This window comes from Spea bombifrons, chromosome 7 (assembly GCF_027358695.1).
Source record: "Spea bombifrons isolate aSpeBom1 chromosome 7, aSpeBom1.2.pri, whole genome shotgun sequence".
NCBI lineage: Eukaryota > Metazoa > Chordata > Amphibia > Anura > Pelobatidae > Spea > Spea bombifrons.
The window spans coordinates 43,366,678-43,387,110 of NC_071093.1; the positions used below are offsets into that span (position 1 = coordinate 43,366,678).

Below are 20,433 nucleotides of genomic sequence, written 5' to 3' on the forward strand. Positions count from 1 at the left end.
CCGGGAAAGCTCCCTGACCTGTCACGGGCCACCTCATTGGGCATCGGCCTGGTGGCCCATTGCGAGTGTAGGGCAGCATCGCGAGGTGGGGTGGTGGTCCCTATTTGTGGGTTTTTACTGGGGCCCCCAAGATTTCCATTGTTGGCCCCAACTGCAAGCCCGGAATAAAGCATGCGACTCAATGACTTCAAATCTCATCATAAAAACTAGAAAGAAACGTAAAGAAAAGCCTATGATAAAACCCGATTCACACCGACATTTTACAGCAAAACGTTAGTTGGAATTTCTTTATTGCTGAGGAGCGGCTGCCGAGTTGGTGTCGGAATCGGTTAAATAAACGGGATCCCGAGAGAGCAAAAAAATAGAAATGTTTACAAAAAGTCCAGTAAAAGGCATCACAACTGGTGGAGAAATCCTGTCTCCTGACGGGGAGATCTACTAATCGGCTAATGCAATGTCCATTAGCACGTCAGGTAACACAGGAGGTCTTCCCGTCAGCCAATGAAACGCCTGGTTACATCGTGGCCGACATCTGGGATGAGGTCCTTATACCGCCACGTCCGCTGGTTTATTCCCGGTTTGATTGGCAGCCGCGGGAAGCGACACGGACATCTTTTCCTCTTGCTGCGGTATGTCCGTCAGCCTCATATGCTGCCACATGAAGTCCACAAACATGGAGGCTTGGAGCAACTTCCCCATTCTCTGCATGTGTCGCTCTGAGAACAAGAACGACATGGTCAGTACCGCTAGCCTCGTGAGCTTTAGCTCTCTCCTTAAATTACATTTAGGTGATGAATCACTGAACGAAACATTTCAAAGATGTCTGCTTTATTGTGCTTTCTACTTAAATAGCCTTAGATCCTCAAACAAGAACCGAAACATCCCCCACAGGATCCACGTAGGTCATCCTGAGAAACTCTGCCCCACAACTCACCGGTGTAGGGTATGAGAGCCTCCACGCTGCCACGGATCCCGTTGTATTGCAGCAGGGTTTCGGGAGACTCGTGGGTTAAAAGAACGTTCAGCACGGACTGAGCCTCGGGGCAGTTGCGGGAGTTTGTGTTCCACACACTGCAGTAGCGGAGTATGGCCTCTGCAGCGACGGCGGGAGAAGAACAAGAGAACATGGGGGAGAGACGTTATTACTGGGACATTCAAAACATTTGCAATAAATAAATATTATATATATATATGTAGTTTTTATGGCAGCAACGAATCAGTGACTGGTTTTGCATCACGTGATAATTAAGTCCAGGCAAAAAACTTCTTAATTATTCGTAGAGGCGGTTTAGACACCCAATGGGAATGTTTTTAAACAGCACTTTAAGCGGAACAGCACCGTTAAAATACATTGTTACAAGCATCCTAAAGAGTTAAACCCGTTCTGTTCTCTGACGGCAGCCACGTACCTTTCTGATCCTGACGCAGTCTTAGAATGTTTGTCTCTAGATCGTCTCTTCCCTGAGGCTCTCGTAGGACAGCTGAGATGGAAAAAGATCACCGCCGTTATATATTTCTTCCCGGAGGAAATCAAACAGTACGGCAACTACTATAACGGCAAATTCCTAAACGTATTTGATCACATCGCTCATTGGCCCAGGGATGAAGAACGGTCGCCAAAAGCTGGAAACTTACAAAACCAGAAGATAATGGGGGGGTAAAGCGGGGCTCCTCTACTAAACGCTCACCTTTAATGACTGTTAGCACCGTGTGGGGCTGGTCTAAGGAGATGGCCAGACCCAGCGCCTTCAGGAATCTCTTCTCGTGTAGAAGGTTGGACAACTCTTGCTGCCTACGATTAATAAATACAAAATGTGTGAGAAGATGGGCATTTTAAGAAGCATAAAGCTCTATTTTTTTAAATATCCTTGTTCTTTTAAAGAAAAGCTAATTTCGTCCATTAAATTAACATTAAATGGATCAAAAATCCAGCGCAGACGGGTTAATGTGGTAAATGACTATTATAGCTGGAAACGGCAGATTTTTAATGGATTTTCTTCATAGGCGTACAGAGGCCTTTATCACTCCCATCACTCCTGTGTTCCAATGGCCCTTTATCACTCCCATCACTCCTGTGTTCCAATGGCCCTTTATCACTCCCTGCTGCTGCTTCTGCAGAGCTCAGGGTCGCCACCTGGTGGCACCAAATGGAATTCCCTCCGCTTTACACAAAACAGCTGGGAAAAAACTTAAAACCAGAACATGGAAGCTGGTGGCTGTAGGTTCTATATACATTCTGTGCTAAAAGCTTTAACGAGCCTCAGTAAAGCGTCACCATTTAACAATCAGTAACTCACTTTAGGATCTCCTCCTCCTGCTTTGCCTGGACTTCGGCCAATTCGGTCTCTGTGACGTCCTATAAAATCAAAAGCAAACGGGAGTCTCTACGTAAGCCGTGGCACTTGATACTGAATAAGCCCCTTCCGCGATACTTCCCTCTGACTCAGAGCAGTGAAATAGTTTGTACCTTCCACAGGACGATGGTGGAGTCTGCGGACGCGGTCACGACGGCATCATCCTGTCTGTTGCTGTGCAGACCCCACACCTTATCCTCGTGGGAATCCAAGGTTTTAACACACTCGTTGGTTTTAATGGTCCAAAGCTTCAGAAGCCCATCCGACCCGCTGCAGGAAAAAAATAAATGAAATAAATGAATCTATCCTGTATAGAAAGCTGAATAGAGAACAGGAGGGAGCGGCTGGATAATTACCTCGAAAGCATCTGCGTGCCTCTGCTGACGAATATCACCTTCAGCACCGAGGCATCGTGACCCTCGAATGTCTGCGAGAGAGAAACGCAGCGTATAAATAATCTTCACATAGATGCACAGAAATCACGGAGATGTGCAACGCTAATACAGTATAATGTTTTTTATCAGTAATTATCTCCAACCGCCAGGGACAGCAAGCTCCCCAACAGGAGGTAGAAGCACACAAGAGGGTTTATCTGCTAAATAAAGCGAGAACTCCGTGAAACATGTCCTCTTTTGATGAATTGGTTTCAATCACCTTCAGGCAGCTGAAATCTTGCAGACCCCAAAGCTTAAGCGATCCATCTGCTGACGTTGTTGCTAAAACCTGGTCCACAGGGGAAAACTGCACACACCAGATGCCTCTCTTGTGTCCTCGGAAGACACCCAGCAGCGAACAGTCAGCGGCTGCCCAAAGCTTGGCCGTCCGATCCTGAGACCCCGAGGCGATGAGCTTGTCGTTGGGTGACACCGCAACGCTGTTAATGTCCTGCACAGGGAACATACAGACAATTTCCCCGTCAGAGAGACAGAAAACGGGTTCGCCCTTTGCGATAACCGCGTTCTTCGGGTCACCTCACCTTGTCGTGTGCCTTTTCCGTGACACACGCATGCAAAGTTTCAAGCTCAGGGAGCTTGCCGTCCGTGTTCTTGGAAGAGATGGATTCTGGGAGCTTCCATAACTTCATGGTGAAGTCCTGACTGCCGCTTACGAGAAAGGATTCCTTCATTCTGCAGAAAGATGGGACAGGAGGTCAGAGAAGAAGACCACCCGCTCCCACAGCCAACAGCAAATATTTCTTTCCCCACAAACCCGACGATCCAGAAGAAACACAAAGATATCGGAGGAAGGATCCCCTCCAGATAAAGATAAAAAAAACAATACCGGGTTCTCCCGACGAGCTTTACCTTGAACATGAGATTGCTCCCACGCCATTCGTGTGGCCAATGCCCTGTGCCACGCACGCCACCTTCCCGGAGACCTTATTCATTTGCCAAATTCTGACGGTGTTGTCCTGTGACAGAGAAAGAACGCAGAATGTTATAATCTACTCAGCCAATGCGTGGAAAAGGACAAAACCAACTTTGAGAGGGTCTGCAGGGTTCCCGTCCCCCCGGCACCAGTTCCGCTCTAAAAGATGCCAGACTAAGTCGGAAGACGGAAAGTCGGCTCATACCTTAGCGCAGCTGGCAAACAGGAGGCCTTTCTTAAACACGTCCAGGGCAAGAACGGTCTCTAAAAGGAGAAAATCATCAAGACGCGTGATTACAAACATTCTCCTCCAAATGGCAGCGATATTACTGGTTGCGGCTATGATCGGACAGGCTGATCCGGACCCCATCAGACCCTGTGTGTACTCGAGGTTCTAGTGCGAGAGGAGAGCCCTACGGCTCAATGATATCTTTTTTTCCTGCTTTAACAATTCTGTACCTAATGCAGCATTAGAAACCTTTCCTCGTACTGCTGAATGTCCAAACCCTTCCCAGAACCAATTCTTTAATCAACTATAAATTTGCCAGGAACACTTATTTGTCATGCGGCACAAAGCTTCTTTAAATTTTACGTAATTACTCCTTTAGAGTAAATTTATTTCCACTAAAGTTTATTTGCCTAACGGACCAGGCATAATATCATTTTTCCTAGTGGAACCGCACCTTAAGAGACTCAGAACCCACCACTTTGAGTCTTCTCACGCGCTACGCTGCATGGGAAAGGAACCCCGTTATCTGTGTTGGCGTCATACTATACTCCTAGACAGTATATGCAGGAGCCTTGGATCCACACGAGCTCACCTGTATGTCCGTAGAGTATCTGGCAGTCTGACGTGGCCAGCTCAAACACTTTCAATTGGGGGCTGTTGGTGGCAACCACAATATGGGAGTCGGATGGACCCAGGAACTTCACATCCAGAACCTCATCATTGTAGCCCGCAAACTGGACAAGAGAGGAGGAGGACAAAGTGAGATCCGTGAAATGACTGAAGAAGCCAGACAAAGCTTCAGACATGATCAGCCCTTCCCCAGAGCTCACTGAGAATGATGGGATTTGTCATTCAGGACGAGGTCGGGAACACTGGCCCGCTTGCGGCTTGTTGTGTTCCAAGCGTCGGTGGATTACGAGACCTACCTGCTTTTCCAGATGGAGATTCTGGAGATCGTAGATGGCTATGTTGTGTTCCGCCGTCACTGTGAGAACCTCCTGCTGGTTCGGGAGAAGCAGGCAGTAGGTGAGGCTGTGCTCGCTGGTCTCATCCTCTGAGATTTTTGCTGTCGCGTGCGGCAAGGTCTGGCTGCGCACGCACTTCGCCGATGCCGCATCCCACACCCGCAACATACCTGCCCGGACAAAGCAAGGTGTCCGCTCAGACGCAACAAGAAAAAACCCACACAGAGGGTTTCTTCCAGAGATCAATGGACAGCAGCAAAAAATACTGAAACGATCTTAAGATCACGTTGTGATTTATATTTTTCAGCATTTTTCCTGAATTCCCTTACCTTTGCTGCCGGCCGTCAGGAAGTGAAGAGGTTTTGTATCCTTTTCTTGGTCAGTAGTTTCAGGGGAGTCGGGGAGAAGGAGGACAAACTCAACACTCTGTCAGATAAAGAGAAAGTATTAAAGTAATTCACGTCCCGCAGTATAAGGGTACGTTTAGGGACGCTCCTTATATCGATCTCTCTATAGTCACCTCATACACAGGCACTGTCCTCTTAGAGCTTCTGGTCTTCAAGTCCCATACGGTACAGATCTTATCTCTGCCTGAACTGTTCGTTTGGAGAAAGGAAAAAAAAAATGTCAGCACTGAAGATGTCCATTCATGAGCTATTGCTAGAATATAAAGGGCTGTCAGATGTAATGTAAGGAAATTTTACTTTACCCAGAGGGCGGTAGATAAATGGAACAGCCTCCTATCAGAAGTGGTAGAGGCTAATACAGTGAGGAAATTTAAACATGCATGGGATATGCAAAAAGCTATCTTGACTGATTAAGGTTGAGTCTTTACATCAGGAAAAAAAAGGGGCAGACTAGATGGGTCGAAGGGCTCTTATCTGCCAACAAATTCTATGTTTTGTACATGACAGATCTCTGAAATCGAACCTTTAGGCAGTCAATGTGCCGAATAGCTGAGATTAACTCATGAATGGCCAGAGATGCTGATTAGGAGGGTGTTCTTAAAAAAAGGGGTTAACGACAGGGTAGATTAAAACCTGCATTTTAACCACCAACCTTATCATTGTATCGCCATCAGGTGAGAAGCAGAGCGAGGTCACGGCGCTGTAGTGGGTTTCCAGCACACACAGGCATCGGCTGGATTTTAAATCCCACATCCGTATCGTGTAATCCATGGAGGATGAGAAGAGCTGCAGGCGGGACATGTCCGGGTGAAACTGTACCAGGCTGCGGGAAGAGAACACGGGCGATCGCTGTATGAAGAATGTAATAAACACAGCGCAAAAGAATCTCCACAACTCAATAAACCCGTGTATTTGAATCCATGCGTGCGCGGGGGGGATGAAGTGTCTTACTGTACGACTCCGGAGGATCCCTTTAGGTTGTGGGTGCAATACTGCTTGATAACATCCCAGATCTTAATGGTGCTGTCGCAGCCTCCTGCAATCACAGACGCAGTTTGTATAGAATTAGTATTAGCCAAATCCAATATATTGTGGGAAAAATCAATAGAATTAAGACAAATTAAAGAAAAAACATTAACGACAGCAGGACCATTTATCAAAGGCTATCAATTCCAATACAAACATGGAAAGAGTAGGTTATCGTTTATGAAAACTTGGAAGGCACGAAGGAAAGTCTGTAACTACCTGTGGCCAGGAGTGTGGAGGTGGAATCGAAGGTCATGCTGGCAACCGGGGCCGTATGGATGGCTTTCCAGGTTCGGGAACAGACGCCTTCTTTCCATTCCCATTGCTTCAGCAGAAGAGCCCGGCTTCCGGTTACCAGGACCTACGGAGGAAGCAGGCGACGAGCCATGTCAGACAAACGCGGCTGGCTACACATGGATCTACCTGCCCTCGCTTAATAAAGAAATAGGTTATATATATATATATATATATATTCTGTATGTTTACCTGATCATCTGGGCTGAGTGCAAATGACGATATATCTTCTTGGTCCTCCTAAGAAAAAAACCAAAAATATATTTAAAAACAAAAACATGGCAAAAGTCTAGACCATTGTCTGCAGTTCTGCATACTAAAAACAAAAACGAATGTTTTACCTGCTCAATGGAATAAGCGACAGTCCCTGTTGCAATGTCCAGTATGTTGAGTTTATTTCCACAGGTACAGAACAGATACGTCCCATCTTTATTTATCTAATAAGGGAAAAATATTTAGAATGAATACATCAGGGAATAAAATTAACATCATTATTTTATAATGAGTGCAACATCTTATATAGAAGTGCTATCTCAGCATCCTGGCCAATTTGACAGGTGTAGCCGAACACTCCCCTAAATTACGATAGGTACACTCTCTATCCACCCTTTCCTCGTCACAAAAACTACGGTTTATTCACGTATTATTTCCCGCCTCGACTACTGCAACACCCTTCTGGTTGGCGTTCCTCTGTCCCGACTCTCTCCATCCAAAATGCAGCCGCTGGGCTTATCTTCTGTACTCTACGCTCTTCTTCTGCTTCTTCTTCCTACAATCAATTCGGCTAGAACTTATCTGCCACTAATACAACCTCCACATCCATCTATGGAACTTTGTCTACAACCCATTCCCGTCTAGATCGTAAGCTTGCGAGCCGAGCCTCTCCACCTAATGTATCGGTCCGTCGTAGTCTGTCAAGTTCTAATTTTGTCAGACCCTTTGAATGTATGGGCTGTAAGAGGCGCTGCGGAAATCAGGGGCGCTATATAAATAAAATATAATATTATTATTAATTATAATAATAATAAAAGACTATGTCCCTGTCAAACTAACAAGATACCCTGCTAACAAACACACAAATGTGTCTGCCGATAACTAGAGGTCCCCCACCGACAATCAGTGTGAAATTCTTTGCAGACAGTAAAAAAAATCCTTAAAGATGAGCGTCATCACCTGGACTTTTCCTCCTTTGTAAAAAGCTTCAATTTTTCTGGTGACGGCGTAACTGGAAAGAATTTAAAAGGAGTTAGAGTAGAAGAAGGAAATGTTACATCATTAGAACGCCACAAATAACATGATATACATTTTTAAAATTATTATTTAGTGATTTTTATAGCACCGTCACATTCTGCAGCGCCGTACACATCCTCAAACTTTGCTAGCAAGTCACGTGAAGTATAAACACTGTGAGAGCAAGTACCGGGAGGTGCAGGGGTATTGGGGGGTACTTTATAGAACATTTAAAAAGCAGCCATGTAACCATAGCAACAACCAATTGAGTGTTTCCAATGATTGCACCATTCCATTGGTTGCTATGGTTATAAGACCACACTTGAAACGTTGTATCAGTACCACTCACACTCAATGGGTGCTTTGCATTGCGCTGCATATGTCGTTTTGGGGTTGTAAGGGTTAACAGTGTTGAGTTTCATTTTGACTTTTGAATAAGTCTAATTATAAAGAGTTAATTTCTTACTTAGTCTTGAACTGCAACCCGGAGTAGGCCATGTTTCTTTAAACAGTCGAGTTTCCTATGCCATTAAGACTTTACACACGCGGATACCGACAATCCATGTGTTTCCTCCAGCAGCACTGCACTTCCGGCGCTGCAGTGTGACGTCGTTCGACCTGATTACTGATAGCCGCCATTTTGCTACACCCAGCATTCTAGCTATCGTACTTTCGTCGCCATCTTTGTACACCCAAGTGCTTTTATTCACGGTCCCTTTAGTAGGGTGACTATAAAAGATACGCATCTTTCTATCAATTATTTTTTATTGAGAGGTATTGTGAAGATTTTAATTAACGTACTTTAAAGAAAGTAACACAATTTTTTTTTCACCGCCTCCAAGGTGTGGAGATTTTTCACCTACATAATAGTTGTAATTTTCATGAAATATATGGGGTGAGGTATACGGGGATCATAAAGACACAATAGGCACAATGCTTTAAATGGCCCTTGTGACGTAACCCTATGTATTAACATAACCAACAGTTTTAATTTTTTTTCGTGGGTTGCACCACATTTTGTGGCGGATTGTCACAAATCTCATTTTTGGAGTGACTGACGCATTCAGGAGCAACATTCATTGATTAGGACCCAAATCCCTGTCGCTTATTCTTCCCCCGATGCCTCTGTTTCCTTACCTGATTGCCCCTCTGTCCTCCCCTGATGTCCCTCTTTCATCCCCCTCTTTCCTCCCCTGATGCCCCTCTTTCCTAGGAGCTCGGAATGTTTGCTGGGTATGAGGGTATCTCAGGGTTCTACAGCCCTAAAAGCCCCGATAATGTGTATAGAAACAGCAGAAAAAGTGTGAGGAATCAAGAGGAAGTATTTCTTTTTTTTTTTACACAATTTTACACAAAACGCTGCAAATTACATTAAATCACATTATTTGTTATAATTTTTTTTATTTTTTTTTTCTGAAACACTACATTAAAAGCCCAGGCAAATAAAAGAAAAGGCCCAGGGCAATTAAAAATTAATAAAAAAAAATGCCCAGGGTAATTAAAAAATTAATTAAAAAAAAAAGCCCGGGGCAAATAAACTTTTTTAAAAGCCCAAGGAAATAAGTAGGAGTTAATATTTTCTGAACAGTGGGTAAATTATTATTATTTTCTAAGATCATTTTCCGGATTAATAAATATTTATTAATTATAAACACGACATCACCGCACAGTTCATCTGTTACACCAGTCTAATTATATAAATCATACAAATTGGAGAAATTTTACACCACGCAAGTTATAAATAAAAATGTAATATATTTGGAGCCGGTGGGCGTCAGTTAGGGTGTCACGTTGAGTGGCGTTGAGACCCAAGCCATCACTCTGCCCCCGCCGAGGGCATCTCTGGTTGCCCGTCCCCCAGGCTCTCGCTGAGCAGCTGGATGTGCCGGTTCATCTGGGAGGAGAGGCTCTCCATGCGCCGGGCTTTCTGCTTTAACTTATTGAGCTGCGTGACGTAATTCTCTTTGAGTTCCATGTAGCAGTTGTGTGCGTCTCTATTTTCGGGGTTCAGTAAAGTCCCGCACCCCATATGACACATCGCGCTCCAGTAGTCGCAGTTCTGACTGTGCTCGCAAATGTCCTTCCTTAAGACTTTGAGTTGGCAGCCCTCGTTGGGACAGCCGACCAACCCATACGCGCAGGACTCGGTGTGTTCTTCACTCCGCAGTAACGGGAAGAGTGCAGGACAGCCATTCTGCTCATTAGGGCACTAGGGAACCAAAACACACACATAGGGCCATGCGTTATATACGATAGAGTATTTAAATCTGTATGTGGTCAATGGAAGCATCTTATTGGACTCATCATTGTGTGTATGCATATATATATATATATATATATATATATATATATATATATACACACGTATATATACAGACATTTCTGGCTGTAACATAATTGCAAAAGGGTTTTCTAACCATCAATTAGCCTTTTAAACTTAAACTTGGATCAGCGAACACCACGTGCCATTGGAGCACAGAAGTGATGGGAGTGATAAAGGGTCATTGGAACACAGGAGTGATGGGAGTGATAAAGGGCCATTGGAACACAGGAGTGATGGGAGTGATAAAGGGCCATTGGAACACAGGAGTGATGGGAGTGATAAAGAGCCATTGGAAAACAGGAGTGATGGGAGTGATAAAGGGCCGTTGGAAAACAGGAGTGATGGGAGTGATAAAGGGCCATTGGAACACAGGAGTGATGGGAGTGATAAAGGGCCATTGGGACACAGGAGTGATGGGAGTGATAAAGGGCAATTGGAACACAGGAGTGATGCCCACCCCTAGAAAGTTGACAGCACACTTTCCAAGTAAGGATAAATAACGAGGTAGGTCCCGAGTACCGAGTGTTTCATCCGTGGACCCAGGCAGCGTAATGTGTCGGGCCGGCCCTGTGCGGTGCTGAGCCGTCCCAGGTCATGGAGCAGAAACTTTACCTTTACTTGAAGGCGGCTGATTTTCCTCTTCAGCTTGTGCATCAGGACATACAGTTTGCCTTTCACCTCCGTCCTGCAACATGGACATGTTTGCTGCCTGTAGAAACAAAGATAATTAGTTACCTAAAAGCACGGGGTATATGGAAAGGGCTTTTTCAACATGAAAAATGTGGATCTATTCCTGGACCTGAAGGACTAAAATTGTTGCAACTGCCAACTGTCTCTATTTCATCAGGACTGTCCCTCTTGCTGGATTTCATGTCTAGTCTATACCGTTTCTTCTGCAGGGCCGACATTGCGCATGTGCAAAAGTGGACAGAACAGGTTAATTCGACGGGGAGAGCTTGATCCAATGTTACTGTTAACACTTTGACACAATAAATGGGGACAAAACAGTGGAAACTACAATTCTCATAGACTGGTCAGGTCAGGAAACCAACGTAGGACAGCGATGTCCTCTACAAATCATTAAAGGTAGTAACGTTTGTGTCCGGGGGTTTATCTTCTTTTTACTTACCCCCATTACACGCCACTTACCTCTTCAGCCATTGCAATATGCATTTGCGGCAGAAGATATGGCCGCAGGAGATCATTACGGGACATTTCATAACCCCTCGGCAGATGGAGCACAGCAAATCATGGTCAGGTCTTTCCGTAAAGATATCAAGGTCATATCCTCCTCCCTGGGAACAAAACCAAGTTAACAACGGGGTGTGAAGGTGGAGGCAAAGCACCGAGAACCCCCCCCCCGTGAAGGGGAATGCCTATGTGTGAAACGCGTGGGGAGGAGGTCTGTGTCTTTTCCTGCCGCATACCTCGGTTCATGGATCTCGATTGGAGCTGATATTTAAATGTCCTACACTTTTGAATGGAGCCTTAAGGAATCTTGCTCGAGATCCAAATAATGATAGCCAAAGACTATTACCCTGGGGCAGTTGGGGGTTGTATTTTAATTATTTAGGGGCCTTCTGCAATTGAAGAGCGGAGGGGCAATGTTTATATGATGCCAGATATCTCATAGTATCCTTGGTGGTCTCAACACGAGATCAGTAACATACAGAGCGGCAAAGAAGCTCCCCACCGGTCCGCTAGTCCACCAGGTCCTTGAGGGTCGGTGCCACCGGAGTAAACGGAGTACCGCAGCAAACAACCATGTTTGAGAATCCAGCAGCAGAAACTACAGATGGAACCTCCAGAGCTGGGTGATCATCTACGTATGATTTTGTCACTAATTACCCCCCCCCAAAAAAAAGAACAAATAGCATTTACTTTTTAAAAGAGACTATGTCTACTCTTGGTAGCGTCCGGTAGTTTCCGAGGATCTGCTTAGTTTTCAGTAACAATACAAGCTTGAGCTGACATTAAACCCAAACCCACCACAGAAGTTTGAAAGCGGTGCTAACCTGTGGGTCACAGATCATGATGAGCATTAAACACCCCGAAACTAGTTTAGAACCGACGCATACCAACAGCTGCCGTGCGAATGCTCGCTGGTTGTAACTGGAACTTTAGTTAACCCTCATTCTGCCAGAGAGGGGTTTCCTCAGTGATTGGCCACTGAATTAGCTTCTCTGTTACAATGTAGAACTTTAAAGTGTCCAAGATGTGTCTAAATGTAAAGAAACAGAGGTTGTAGAGCCCGTGGGTACTCACCATCATCCCACCTCCCCAGCGATCTGCTGCCGCTTCTAGATACACACACCATTCACCGGACAGAGATCATGTGCCGCTGCGTCCAGTGACCAATCAGCGCCTGTTCTATACCCTTCCAGCTGATCAGCAGCTAATCCCCCACCGCATACCGGCAAAACAACATCTAGATCAGGAGCGTCCAACCTGTGGCCCTCCAGCTGCTGCAGGACTACATCTCCCATCCTCCTCAGCCAGCCCAGCTAGAGGGCTGCAGGTTGGAAACCCCTGATTGCAAGCTCCTATGAGCAGGACCTTCCCCGCCTATTATTTCTGGAAGTCAGATTGTTAAATTATATACGGCTCGTTATGTCCTGTCTACCCATTGTACAGCACTACGGAATATGACGGCACTAGATAAAACAATAAATGATCTACGTCGCTACAGGCTGTAGATCTGGGATTTAAACATCCAATTTAAGATCTGGGATTTAAATCATCCTTGCGGTTGAATATTTTTTACGATTCCCCAATTGTTAATGATCTCATCCCGTGTAAGTAAAGAACCTATAGATACGTAAATTCACCTAGCAATGTTCTAGAATAAGGGAAAATCAACATGTGGCCCTCCAGCTGCAGGACTACATTTCCCATTATCCTTAGCTCTCCTAGAAAAGGTGGCTAAGGATCTTGGGATATATAGTGTCACAGAGAGCCAGATGTCCGTTCTGTAAATGGAGATCTGGACTTGTATGTGCTAATGGTTTATAGGATCGCATGTGTATGAAAAATCATTTTACATATTAAGGCCCCATTCAAACAATGGATGCAGAGGGTTAATAGCCAATAATTATACAACAGATTTATCAAAAGGAACCCAAATGCATTACTTTACATTAAACAACCTGCGTACCTCAGTCTTCTTTACTCGGTACTAATTAGCTCTTGTTTAGTAACTCCTTTCTTCGTAGCCTCCGATATGCCGATCTAAATAGTACGAGAAGTGTTCTCTGAAGGTCAGCGCGACTACGTAAATTATTTCGATCGAACAGGGCCCTGGTTTTATTGGTTACCATCTTAACCGCAAAAAAAACAGAGCTGGTATTTAAAACATCTAATTTTATCATCTATAAAAATTGTATAAACAAATTACAGACACTCCACTTTCAGATAAACTTTATTGACATTTCGAATTACACAAAAAACATACAGTTAAGACATTTAGAGACACCAACCATGCAGATCCCGAAATTTATGTACAAACCAGTTACACCTTCCAGACAGGCCGCCCGGAGACACCGCCGCAAATATCATAAGCCCGTATGAGTAGGACCCTCCTTACACCTTGCTTCTGGAAATTGAAATGTTACATTCTAATGTCCTATTTACCCATTGTACGGCAGCGCATAATATGACAGCTATATAGAATAAATAACGGAAGGCTTTGAATCTACCTTGTAATACCTACATAGCCCAAATATAATATTACGAGACACCATAGCTGCCACCAGTCGCAGAGACTGGAAGCTCTAAACGCAAGTCAAGCACTGTGGCTCTAATGAGGTAATGGAAATTCCATGGGTGGGCCAACCCATGATGTCACCCTCTTAGGACCCCTCCACGCTAGTGTTTTAGATTGTTTTACACCAATAATCATATAGTTACATACACCAATTGGCCATAACATTACGACCACCAGTCTAATATCACATAGGTCCCCTTTTGCCACCAAAGCAGCCCTGACTCGTAGAGGCATGGACTCCACTAGACCTCTGAAGGCATGATATGATAACCGGTGCCAAGACGTTAGCAGCAGGTCCTTTAAGTCAGGTAAGTTGTGAAGTGCAGCCTCCATGGATGCACCCCGGTGCTATGTGCTGTCCAGGTAAGCGACACACGCTCCCTGCCATCCACGCGATGTAAAGGAAACCGTGACTCATCAGACCAGGCCAGCTGTCCCATTTTCCATGGTCCAGTTCTTATTCTTAAGCCCATTATAGGCACTTTTGGAAGCGGACAGGGGTCAGCATGAACACTGAGGGGTCTGCGCATACGCAGCCCCATACATAACACCTTTCTATTTGAACCAGCATTAACTATCAGAAACAGCCTTGGCAGCCCCCTGACCCCGTTGTTCATTTTCCGCTTTTCCTTCCTTGGACCACTTTTGATAGGTACTGACCACCGCATAGCGGGAACACCCCACAAGAGCTGCCGTTTTGGAGATGCTCTGACCCAGTTGTCTAGCCATAACTATTTGGCCCTTGTCAAAGTCGCTCAGCTCCTTCTGCTTGCCCATTTCTCCCACTTCTAACACATCAACTTTGAGGACAAAATGTTTACTTGCTGCCCAATCTATCCCACCCACCAACAGGTGCCATAAGATTATCAGCGTTCATAATGTTACAGCTGATCGGTGTGTATCCACCACCTTCTGCGAATCCATCATCCCTCCGAAGCGACGCTCCATGCCATGCTACACCTGGAAATAGAGATTAACAGTCAGGAAACCGCAGAATTATCCATTTTGAAGGTGATGAACGGGACATTCGTATCTCTAATGTCAATAAGCGTCACGATATTACTAGAAACGACAAAGAGCCAGCTGGCCGGTAATCTCAGCTGTCGGAACACGGGTCTCATCACACCACATTAGGAGCGGGCAATGAGCATAATGCTCCAGGACTATGTAGGCACAGGTATCTCACCAACAGTGACGGACAACACCAGAGGCAATTTTCAGTCTGTGCCACATATGACAAACAGCCCATCCCCCCATAGCTTTTGTCTGACTATAGAGAGAAAAAAAAAATCCCTCCAACCTATTTTACACTTTATGGTTAATGCGACACTAAAGCCTTATTTAGTTAAACATATTCAGGGGCATCAGAGCTTATGTGTTAAAAGCAACTGTGGCTCAGTGCTTGTATAAGCGGTATCTCCATAGCGACCAACTGGAACCCCCACTGGTTGCTAGGCCAAGAGCACCAAATTACATTTTATATCCCTCACAAAACACACAGGAAACGGTCATATAGAGTAGAGACTACACACGAACGTCAACAAATGTTTATTTTGTTTTTTTCCCAGCAAAATGGTTAATTATAACACAGCCCAAGGTTATGAAGGTCGGTCTGTGGACTTACGGCCTATACGTACTAGAATTAAGAGCGCCAAGAGTCAATACTATTAACTCTTCATAACGCAGCAATAAAATAATCCAATTAACTTTAAAATAAAGGTAGTAGTTCATTTTCGCACCCCACACTCACCCTTACTGCCCCAGCTCGAGCCAGCGTAGAAGAGAAAACCATCCTTCAGTGCACGGCTATTTATAGACAGCAGCCCACGGGCAGAAGCGCGCATGCTCACTACAAATCTCGCGACACTTCCTTGGGTATATCAGTCCGCTTCCGCCTCATTTCGGCCTTCTGAACTATCGAAATCACGTAAGTGATGGAGGCAGCGGGGATGGTTTGGGATGGGGGTTGCACGATAATCCACTGTCATCCGCCGGCTCTCACGGCTTGATAGCACTTTCGTGATTGCGATGCGAAGCTGGGATGTTTAGTGAAATCAGGGGCCGGGTATTGGAGGGATTCTGGCTAAAACTGAGGGGTTTATAGCGGTGCTAAAGATGAGGCCTGGCTTACGAATGCCTATTGCTGGGTGTAGATGTCACGTGATGTAATGTGAAATAACTGCTAATAATATCCTATTAAATTGACATTACCGCCCCAATAATATATCCGCGCCTCTCCCTGGTGGGGTTACGTTGCTGTTATACTGTATATTACGTCTACTCGAGCTTTGTGGCCCTTGATGCTCCTCGTTTTCTTATCTAGGGGCCTGAAGTCGATTGTGTATAGAGTGCGTCCTGTCATTTAAAACAATGGCCTCTCCTGTAACTAAAGGGGGTTAAATGTCTGATTGTCGGTGTGTCCTACGTGTCTGATGCCGGTTGCCTGTCAGTCTGTCTTCACTTGTAGTATATTTATTCTGTTAATAGAAACCTCGAATGCTATGGCAGATCAGACCCAGTCTGCCCCTTCTTGATCACGATCCATATGCCGATCTAATGCATGTTTAAATGTCCTCACTGTATTAACCTCTACCACTTCTACTGGATGTCTGTTCCACTTACCTACCACCCACTCAAGGGAAGAAAACCTTCCTTCCATTCCATCTCACCCCCTAGTTCTAGATTCTGCTCTCTTGTTCTAACACTTCTCCTTTGAGGTAAACTTCCCAACTGTACTTTAAACCCCTTTAAGTATTTAACTCTTTCCTACTTCCTTCCTCGAAGCCGAACTTATTGAGATCCTGTAGTTTTGTCTCAAATTAGTTCTGAGAATTGCGGTTTCACTGGGTGCCGGTCTAATATTAGATATATTTTGACCACTGTAGGTTAGGTGCTTATAGCGGTCACAATTTCACGCACCCTTTTTCTAATTTCCTTAAATAAAGCTAGAATTTGTATATTCCGCTCTGTATTTTCTACCTGGTCGCTCCGGAGCCTTATTTCTCATTCTTTTTTTGTCCTTTATTACAGCAAATGGCGGACGACGCCGGTGCAAACAGAGGAGGCTTCCGCGGGGGCTTTGGCAGTGGTGGCCGAGGCCGTGGTCGCGGAAGAGGCAGGGGACGCGGTAGAGGCCGCGGAGCCCGTGGTGGGAAGGCCGACGACAAGGAAGTGAGTATTCACAGAACTTGCGCTTTGGGCTCTTGAAAAGTTCTGAGTAAACCTGAAACATGTACTAAAACCAGAGGTCAAATGAGGTCACTGTCAGATTTATTTATATAGGTTTAGGGTGCAAGCGATGCAGTGCGGCTTTGCTTTTGAGCGTTCATGCGGGTCGTCTGTAACGTACCATCTGTCTTCCAGTGGGTTCCAGTGACCAAGCTTGGTCGTCTGGTGAAGGATATGAAGATCAAATCCCTGGAGGAGATCTACCTTTTCTCCCTTCCCATCAAGGTAAAGAGGCTTTATTACGTCTTTCTGCTTTGGCTCTTAAGCCGGTCGTGAACTGGCTGGTTCCTAGATTAAAGATTTTTTTTGTTTAATTCTGCTCGTTTTCCTTCTGCAGGAGTCTGAAATCATCGACTTCTTCCTGGGCTCATCTCTGAAGGACGAGGTCCTGAAGATCATGCCTGTGCAGAAGCAGACCCGTGCCGGTCAGCGAACAAGGTTCAAGGTACGGCTTCCTCGATGCAGAGTGTTATGAATGATGTTTGCTAACTGGGATCAGTACAATGGATTCTTAATGCCTGTTTTATTCATTCTAGGCTTTTGTGGCCATTGGTGACTACAACGGCCACGTGGGTCTTGGTGTGAAGTGCTCCAAGGAAGTTGCCACCGCCATCCGTGGAGCCATCATCCTGGCCAAACTGTCCATTGTACCCGTTCGCAGAGGCTACTGGGGTAACAAGATCGGCAAACCTCACACTGTACCCTGCAAGGTGTGTAGATGAGAACAGGGACTACCTGGGTAATGTAATGTCAGCGGGTAGACTATCTTCTGAGATGTCACAGGGGAAGGGACCTAGTGTGGTTACCTAAGTGCCGTGACATGCCTTAATGGCTGGTTGTTTGATGGTTCTAATGGGTTTCTTGTAGTTACTGCACCCAATTGTCAATCTTTTGATGCTCTGGACTGTAAAGTGGACTCACTTAATACCTTCTGCCCTTTCTAGGTGACTGGCCGCTGCGGCTCTGTGTTGGTGCGTCTCATCCCAGCCCCCAGAGGTACAGGCATTGTGTCCGCTCCCGTCCCCAAGAAACTGCTGATGATGGCTGGTATTGATGACTGCTATACATCAGCAAGGGGCTGCACTGCCACCCTGGGTAACTTTGGTGAGTGATCTGCCCTTCCATGCGCAATTACATGCTGGGTGTTAATGAAATACAAGCGCTGGGGTGTTTAAGTGGCTGAAGGCTTTTTCTTAAAGCATAATTTGTAAGATTAGATTTAACGTTAATCTCTCAGCTCTGCTCAGTTACACTCGGCACATAGTGTTACTGTCGTTACACGAGAGAGAAAGGAAATGCGCCCTTAATGCACGGCAAGGTGATCCTGTAACGTGATCACGTTGTTCCTTTTCTGAGGCTCTACAATGGACTCTGTTGGTAAATCAAAGCTGCCACTTTCCACGCGGCAAGGGAAAAACTCAATGGTGTTTATATTGTTCCTCCGCAGCTAAGGCTACCTTTGATGCCATCTCAAAGACCTACAGCTACCTGACTCCTGACCTGTGGAAGGAGACTGTGTTCACAAAGTCCCCATACCAGGTAATTATACCCTAATAAGTGTTCAGCACAGTGACTCTCATCACTCTGTGCCGGCATTAACACACCTCGTCTGTTCATCCCCAGGAGTACACCGATCATCTGGCGAAGACTCACACCAGAGTGTCCGTGCAGAGGACCCAGGCTGCGGCGGCCGCGGCTACCACTCCACCAACCTCCTAGACCTCTCTGCAAAAAAAATAAATAAAATGACATCGTTGTTTTGACAAAAGTATATTGTCTCTGTTACTTTTATTCAAAAGGGTGCTTTTTGGTTTTGTTTGGTACACTCCATGCATATATCGAGTTTCCTGAAGTTTTAGAATCCATTGAGCCTTCATGCCGGGTCTTAGGAACTTGGCTTCACAGCATGGGTCCGTTCCGTGTGAAACGCGTCGGCATTCTAGCTGTCAGGGGCCGGTTCTTGGCACTTGTTTAAACTGTTACAGCGTCTGACGCGCAGATGGTTTCAAGGATGTCGAGGCGCAAGGGTAGCAAAGCTGGGAGCGGAATTGTCAGACAAGCGTAAATTTAATGCGATTCCAAAAGATTGTGGGCATGTCTGTACAAATGTAAGTTATGGGCCAGGAAACATCTGATGCGTATAGAGTTTCTATATTGAGTCGATCTGCAGAAGTAGAAAGCATGCGATGCCACCTGAGCATTGCTACTTTACAGATTATGTTAAATGGCTCTAACTATCTGGGTATACTTTTAGAGCCCGCTTATGCTGCCCCAATCTGCAGCCTGGTTGCAACAGCAGATGGGTTATTGGGCAGCTTTTGGATGGCTGGGCTCCGGATTCCAGTACTTCTAGCCTTTAGTGTATTCCGTTAGCACTCTTCGGAGGACACTAGCTATCAAATAACTGGATTTTTTTTTTCTCCTGCATGAATCCTGGATTTCTGCAGAATCCCCAATACGCTTTTGTCCTCGGCTCGTCTGCATGTAGGAAACTTACTTGGCCCATTTCATCTGCCAGATGTAACGAACGGCCAGCTCCGGTACAAGCTTGGCAATTGTGGCTCCAATAACCTGTGCCATAAAACATCTGACCACGAAGGTGTTGGCTGGCGATGGAGCTTTTCTGACCCATCGTATACCTGAACTGATTTTGGAGACTGAGGTGTCTCCCTCCAAGAACCAGCTTCTTGGCATTAAACTATTTTATCCAGGGAGGGCAACAAGGCCTTTTAAAGGGTGGTAGAGGAACGTGGTGGCTTCCCTTCCGTACTCCACCGATCCTTCATCAACTGCCACCAAAGTACCACGTCCACAATCACCATCTCTATTGTCCTTTTATGAAGAGCCACCAGGACTCTATTTTTGTTGCTCCCTCATTACTTCTCCCCTTCTCCCAGGCAACTTTTCACCAACTCTTGCAGGGCTTCCCTACTCACACCCTGGACCTTACTTTTTCTAGCATGCACTCACTCAACTTATACTTCCCATCTCCACTTCATACCGTTCTCTCTTTGCCTCTTCCCTTTCCTCCAAACATCTTCACCTAACCAGAGACAACCTTCCTCTCCCATCTCAAACACGGCATTCCTCAACATCTGCTCTTGAGGATGTTGCCTCAAATACTACTTGCCCTCCACAACACTGACCCAGCACTTTAATCGTCCTCACGCTGCCAAACATAGTTGGCAGAAGTCATTCTATGTCTGATTTCCTGGACTCTAAGTTCAGAAAAAATCCCACCTCTTG

General features: G+C 45.5%; 3 protein-coding genes, 1 long non-coding RNA gene and 1 other non-coding gene across 5 annotated transcripts; 1 reads left to right on the forward strand and 4 right to left on the reverse strand.

The window, feature by feature from the left end:
- Positions 1-273: 273 nt before the first annotated feature.
- Positions 274-8,465, reverse strand: TBL3 (transducin beta like 3). Its single transcript, XM_053471521.1, has 22 exons — positions 8,340-8,465; positions 7,817-7,868; positions 6,985-7,080; positions 6,836-6,883; positions 6,569-6,710; positions 6,275-6,359; positions 5,976-6,146; positions 5,437-5,512; positions 5,246-5,342; positions 4,878-5,086; positions 4,544-4,685; positions 3,928-3,986; positions 3,659-3,765; positions 3,331-3,481; positions 3,009-3,239; positions 2,711-2,781; positions 2,468-2,624; positions 2,298-2,356; positions 1,689-1,792; positions 1,410-1,481; positions 935-1,093; positions 274-716 (listed from the first exon to the last, which is right to left on the reverse strand). Exons 1-22 carry the CDS (start codon positions 8,369-8,371, stop codon positions 547-549), a joined length of 2,490 nt encoding a protein of 829 aa, XP_053327496.1. The 5' UTR covers positions 8,372-8,465; the 3' UTR covers positions 274-546.
- Positions 8,466-9,499: 1,034 nt separating this feature from the next.
- On the reverse strand, positions 9,500-12,229 carry RNF151 (ring finger protein 151). The gene is made up of 4 exons (XM_053472022.1): positions 12,212-12,229; positions 11,346-11,491; positions 10,809-10,905; positions 9,500-10,082 (listed from the first exon to the last, which is right to left on the reverse strand). Exons 1-4 carry the CDS (start codon positions 12,227-12,229, stop codon positions 9,690-9,692), a joined length of 654 nt encoding a protein of 217 aa, XP_053327997.1. The 3' UTR covers positions 9,500-9,689.
- Positions 12,230-14,593: 2,364 nt separating this feature from the next.
- On the reverse strand, positions 14,594-15,750 carry LOC128501890 (uncharacterized). Its single transcript, XR_008355065.1, has 2 exons — positions 15,710-15,750; positions 14,594-14,919 (listed from the first exon to the last, which is right to left on the reverse strand). It is a non-coding gene; the product is annotated as an uncharacterized LOC128501890 (long non-coding RNA).
- On the reverse strand, positions 15,058-15,185 carry LOC128502513 (small nucleolar RNA ACA64). Its single transcript, XR_008355143.1, has one exon. It is a non-coding gene; the product is annotated as a small nucleolar RNA ACA64 (small nucleolar RNA).
- A 49-nt stretch (positions 15,751-15,799) lies between the features above and the next one.
- Positions 15,800-18,955, forward strand: RPS2 (ribosomal protein S2). Its single transcript, XM_053471527.1, has 8 exons — positions 15,800-15,886; positions 16,990-17,130; positions 17,323-17,412; positions 17,525-17,632; positions 17,724-17,897; positions 18,132-18,291; positions 18,635-18,726; positions 18,811-18,955. Exons 2-8 carry the CDS (start codon positions 16,993-16,995, stop codon positions 18,904-18,906), a joined length of 858 nt encoding a protein of 285 aa, XP_053327502.1. The 5' UTR covers positions 15,800-15,886; positions 16,990-16,992; the 3' UTR covers positions 18,907-18,955.
- Positions 18,956-20,433: the final 1,478 nt, after the last annotated feature.

Excerpts from the sequence above, each read along its gene's own strand:
- TBL3 (XM_053471521.1), bottom strand. The coding sequence starts at position 8,371 with ATGGCCTACTCCGGGTTGCAGTTCAAGACTAA. Across the intron at positions 6,711-6,835 it reads CACTCAGCCCAGATGATCAG|GTCCTGGTAACCGGAAGCCG; the intron begins GTAAACATACAG and ends CTTCCTCCGTAG. Across the intron at positions 2,625-2,710 it reads GGCACGCAGATGCTTTCGAG|CGGGTCGGATGGGCTTCTGA; the intron begins GTAATTATCCAG and ends TTTTTCCTGCAG.
- RNF151 (XM_053472022.1), bottom strand. Across the intron at positions 10,906-11,345 it reads ATATTGCAATGGCTGAAGAG|GCAGCAAACATGTCCATGTT; the intron begins GTAAGTGGCGTG and ends TTGTTTCTACAG. Across the intron at positions 10,083-10,808 it reads TCAGCCGCCTTCAAGTAAAG|TGCCCTAATGAGCAGAATGG; the intron begins GTAAAGTTTCTG and ends TTGGTTCCCTAG.
- RPS2 (XM_053471527.1), top strand. The coding sequence starts at position 16,993 with ATGGCGGACGACGCCGGTGCAAACAGAGGAGGCTTCCGCGGGGGCTTT. Across the intron at positions 17,131-17,322 it reads GGAAGGCCGACGACAAGGAA|TGGGTTCCAGTGACCAAGCT; the intron begins GTGAGTATTCAC and ends TCTGTCTTCCAG. Across the intron at positions 18,292-18,634 it reads TGCCACCCTGGGTAACTTTG|CTAAGGCTACCTTTGATGCC; the intron begins GTGAGTGATCTG and ends GTTCCTCCGCAG.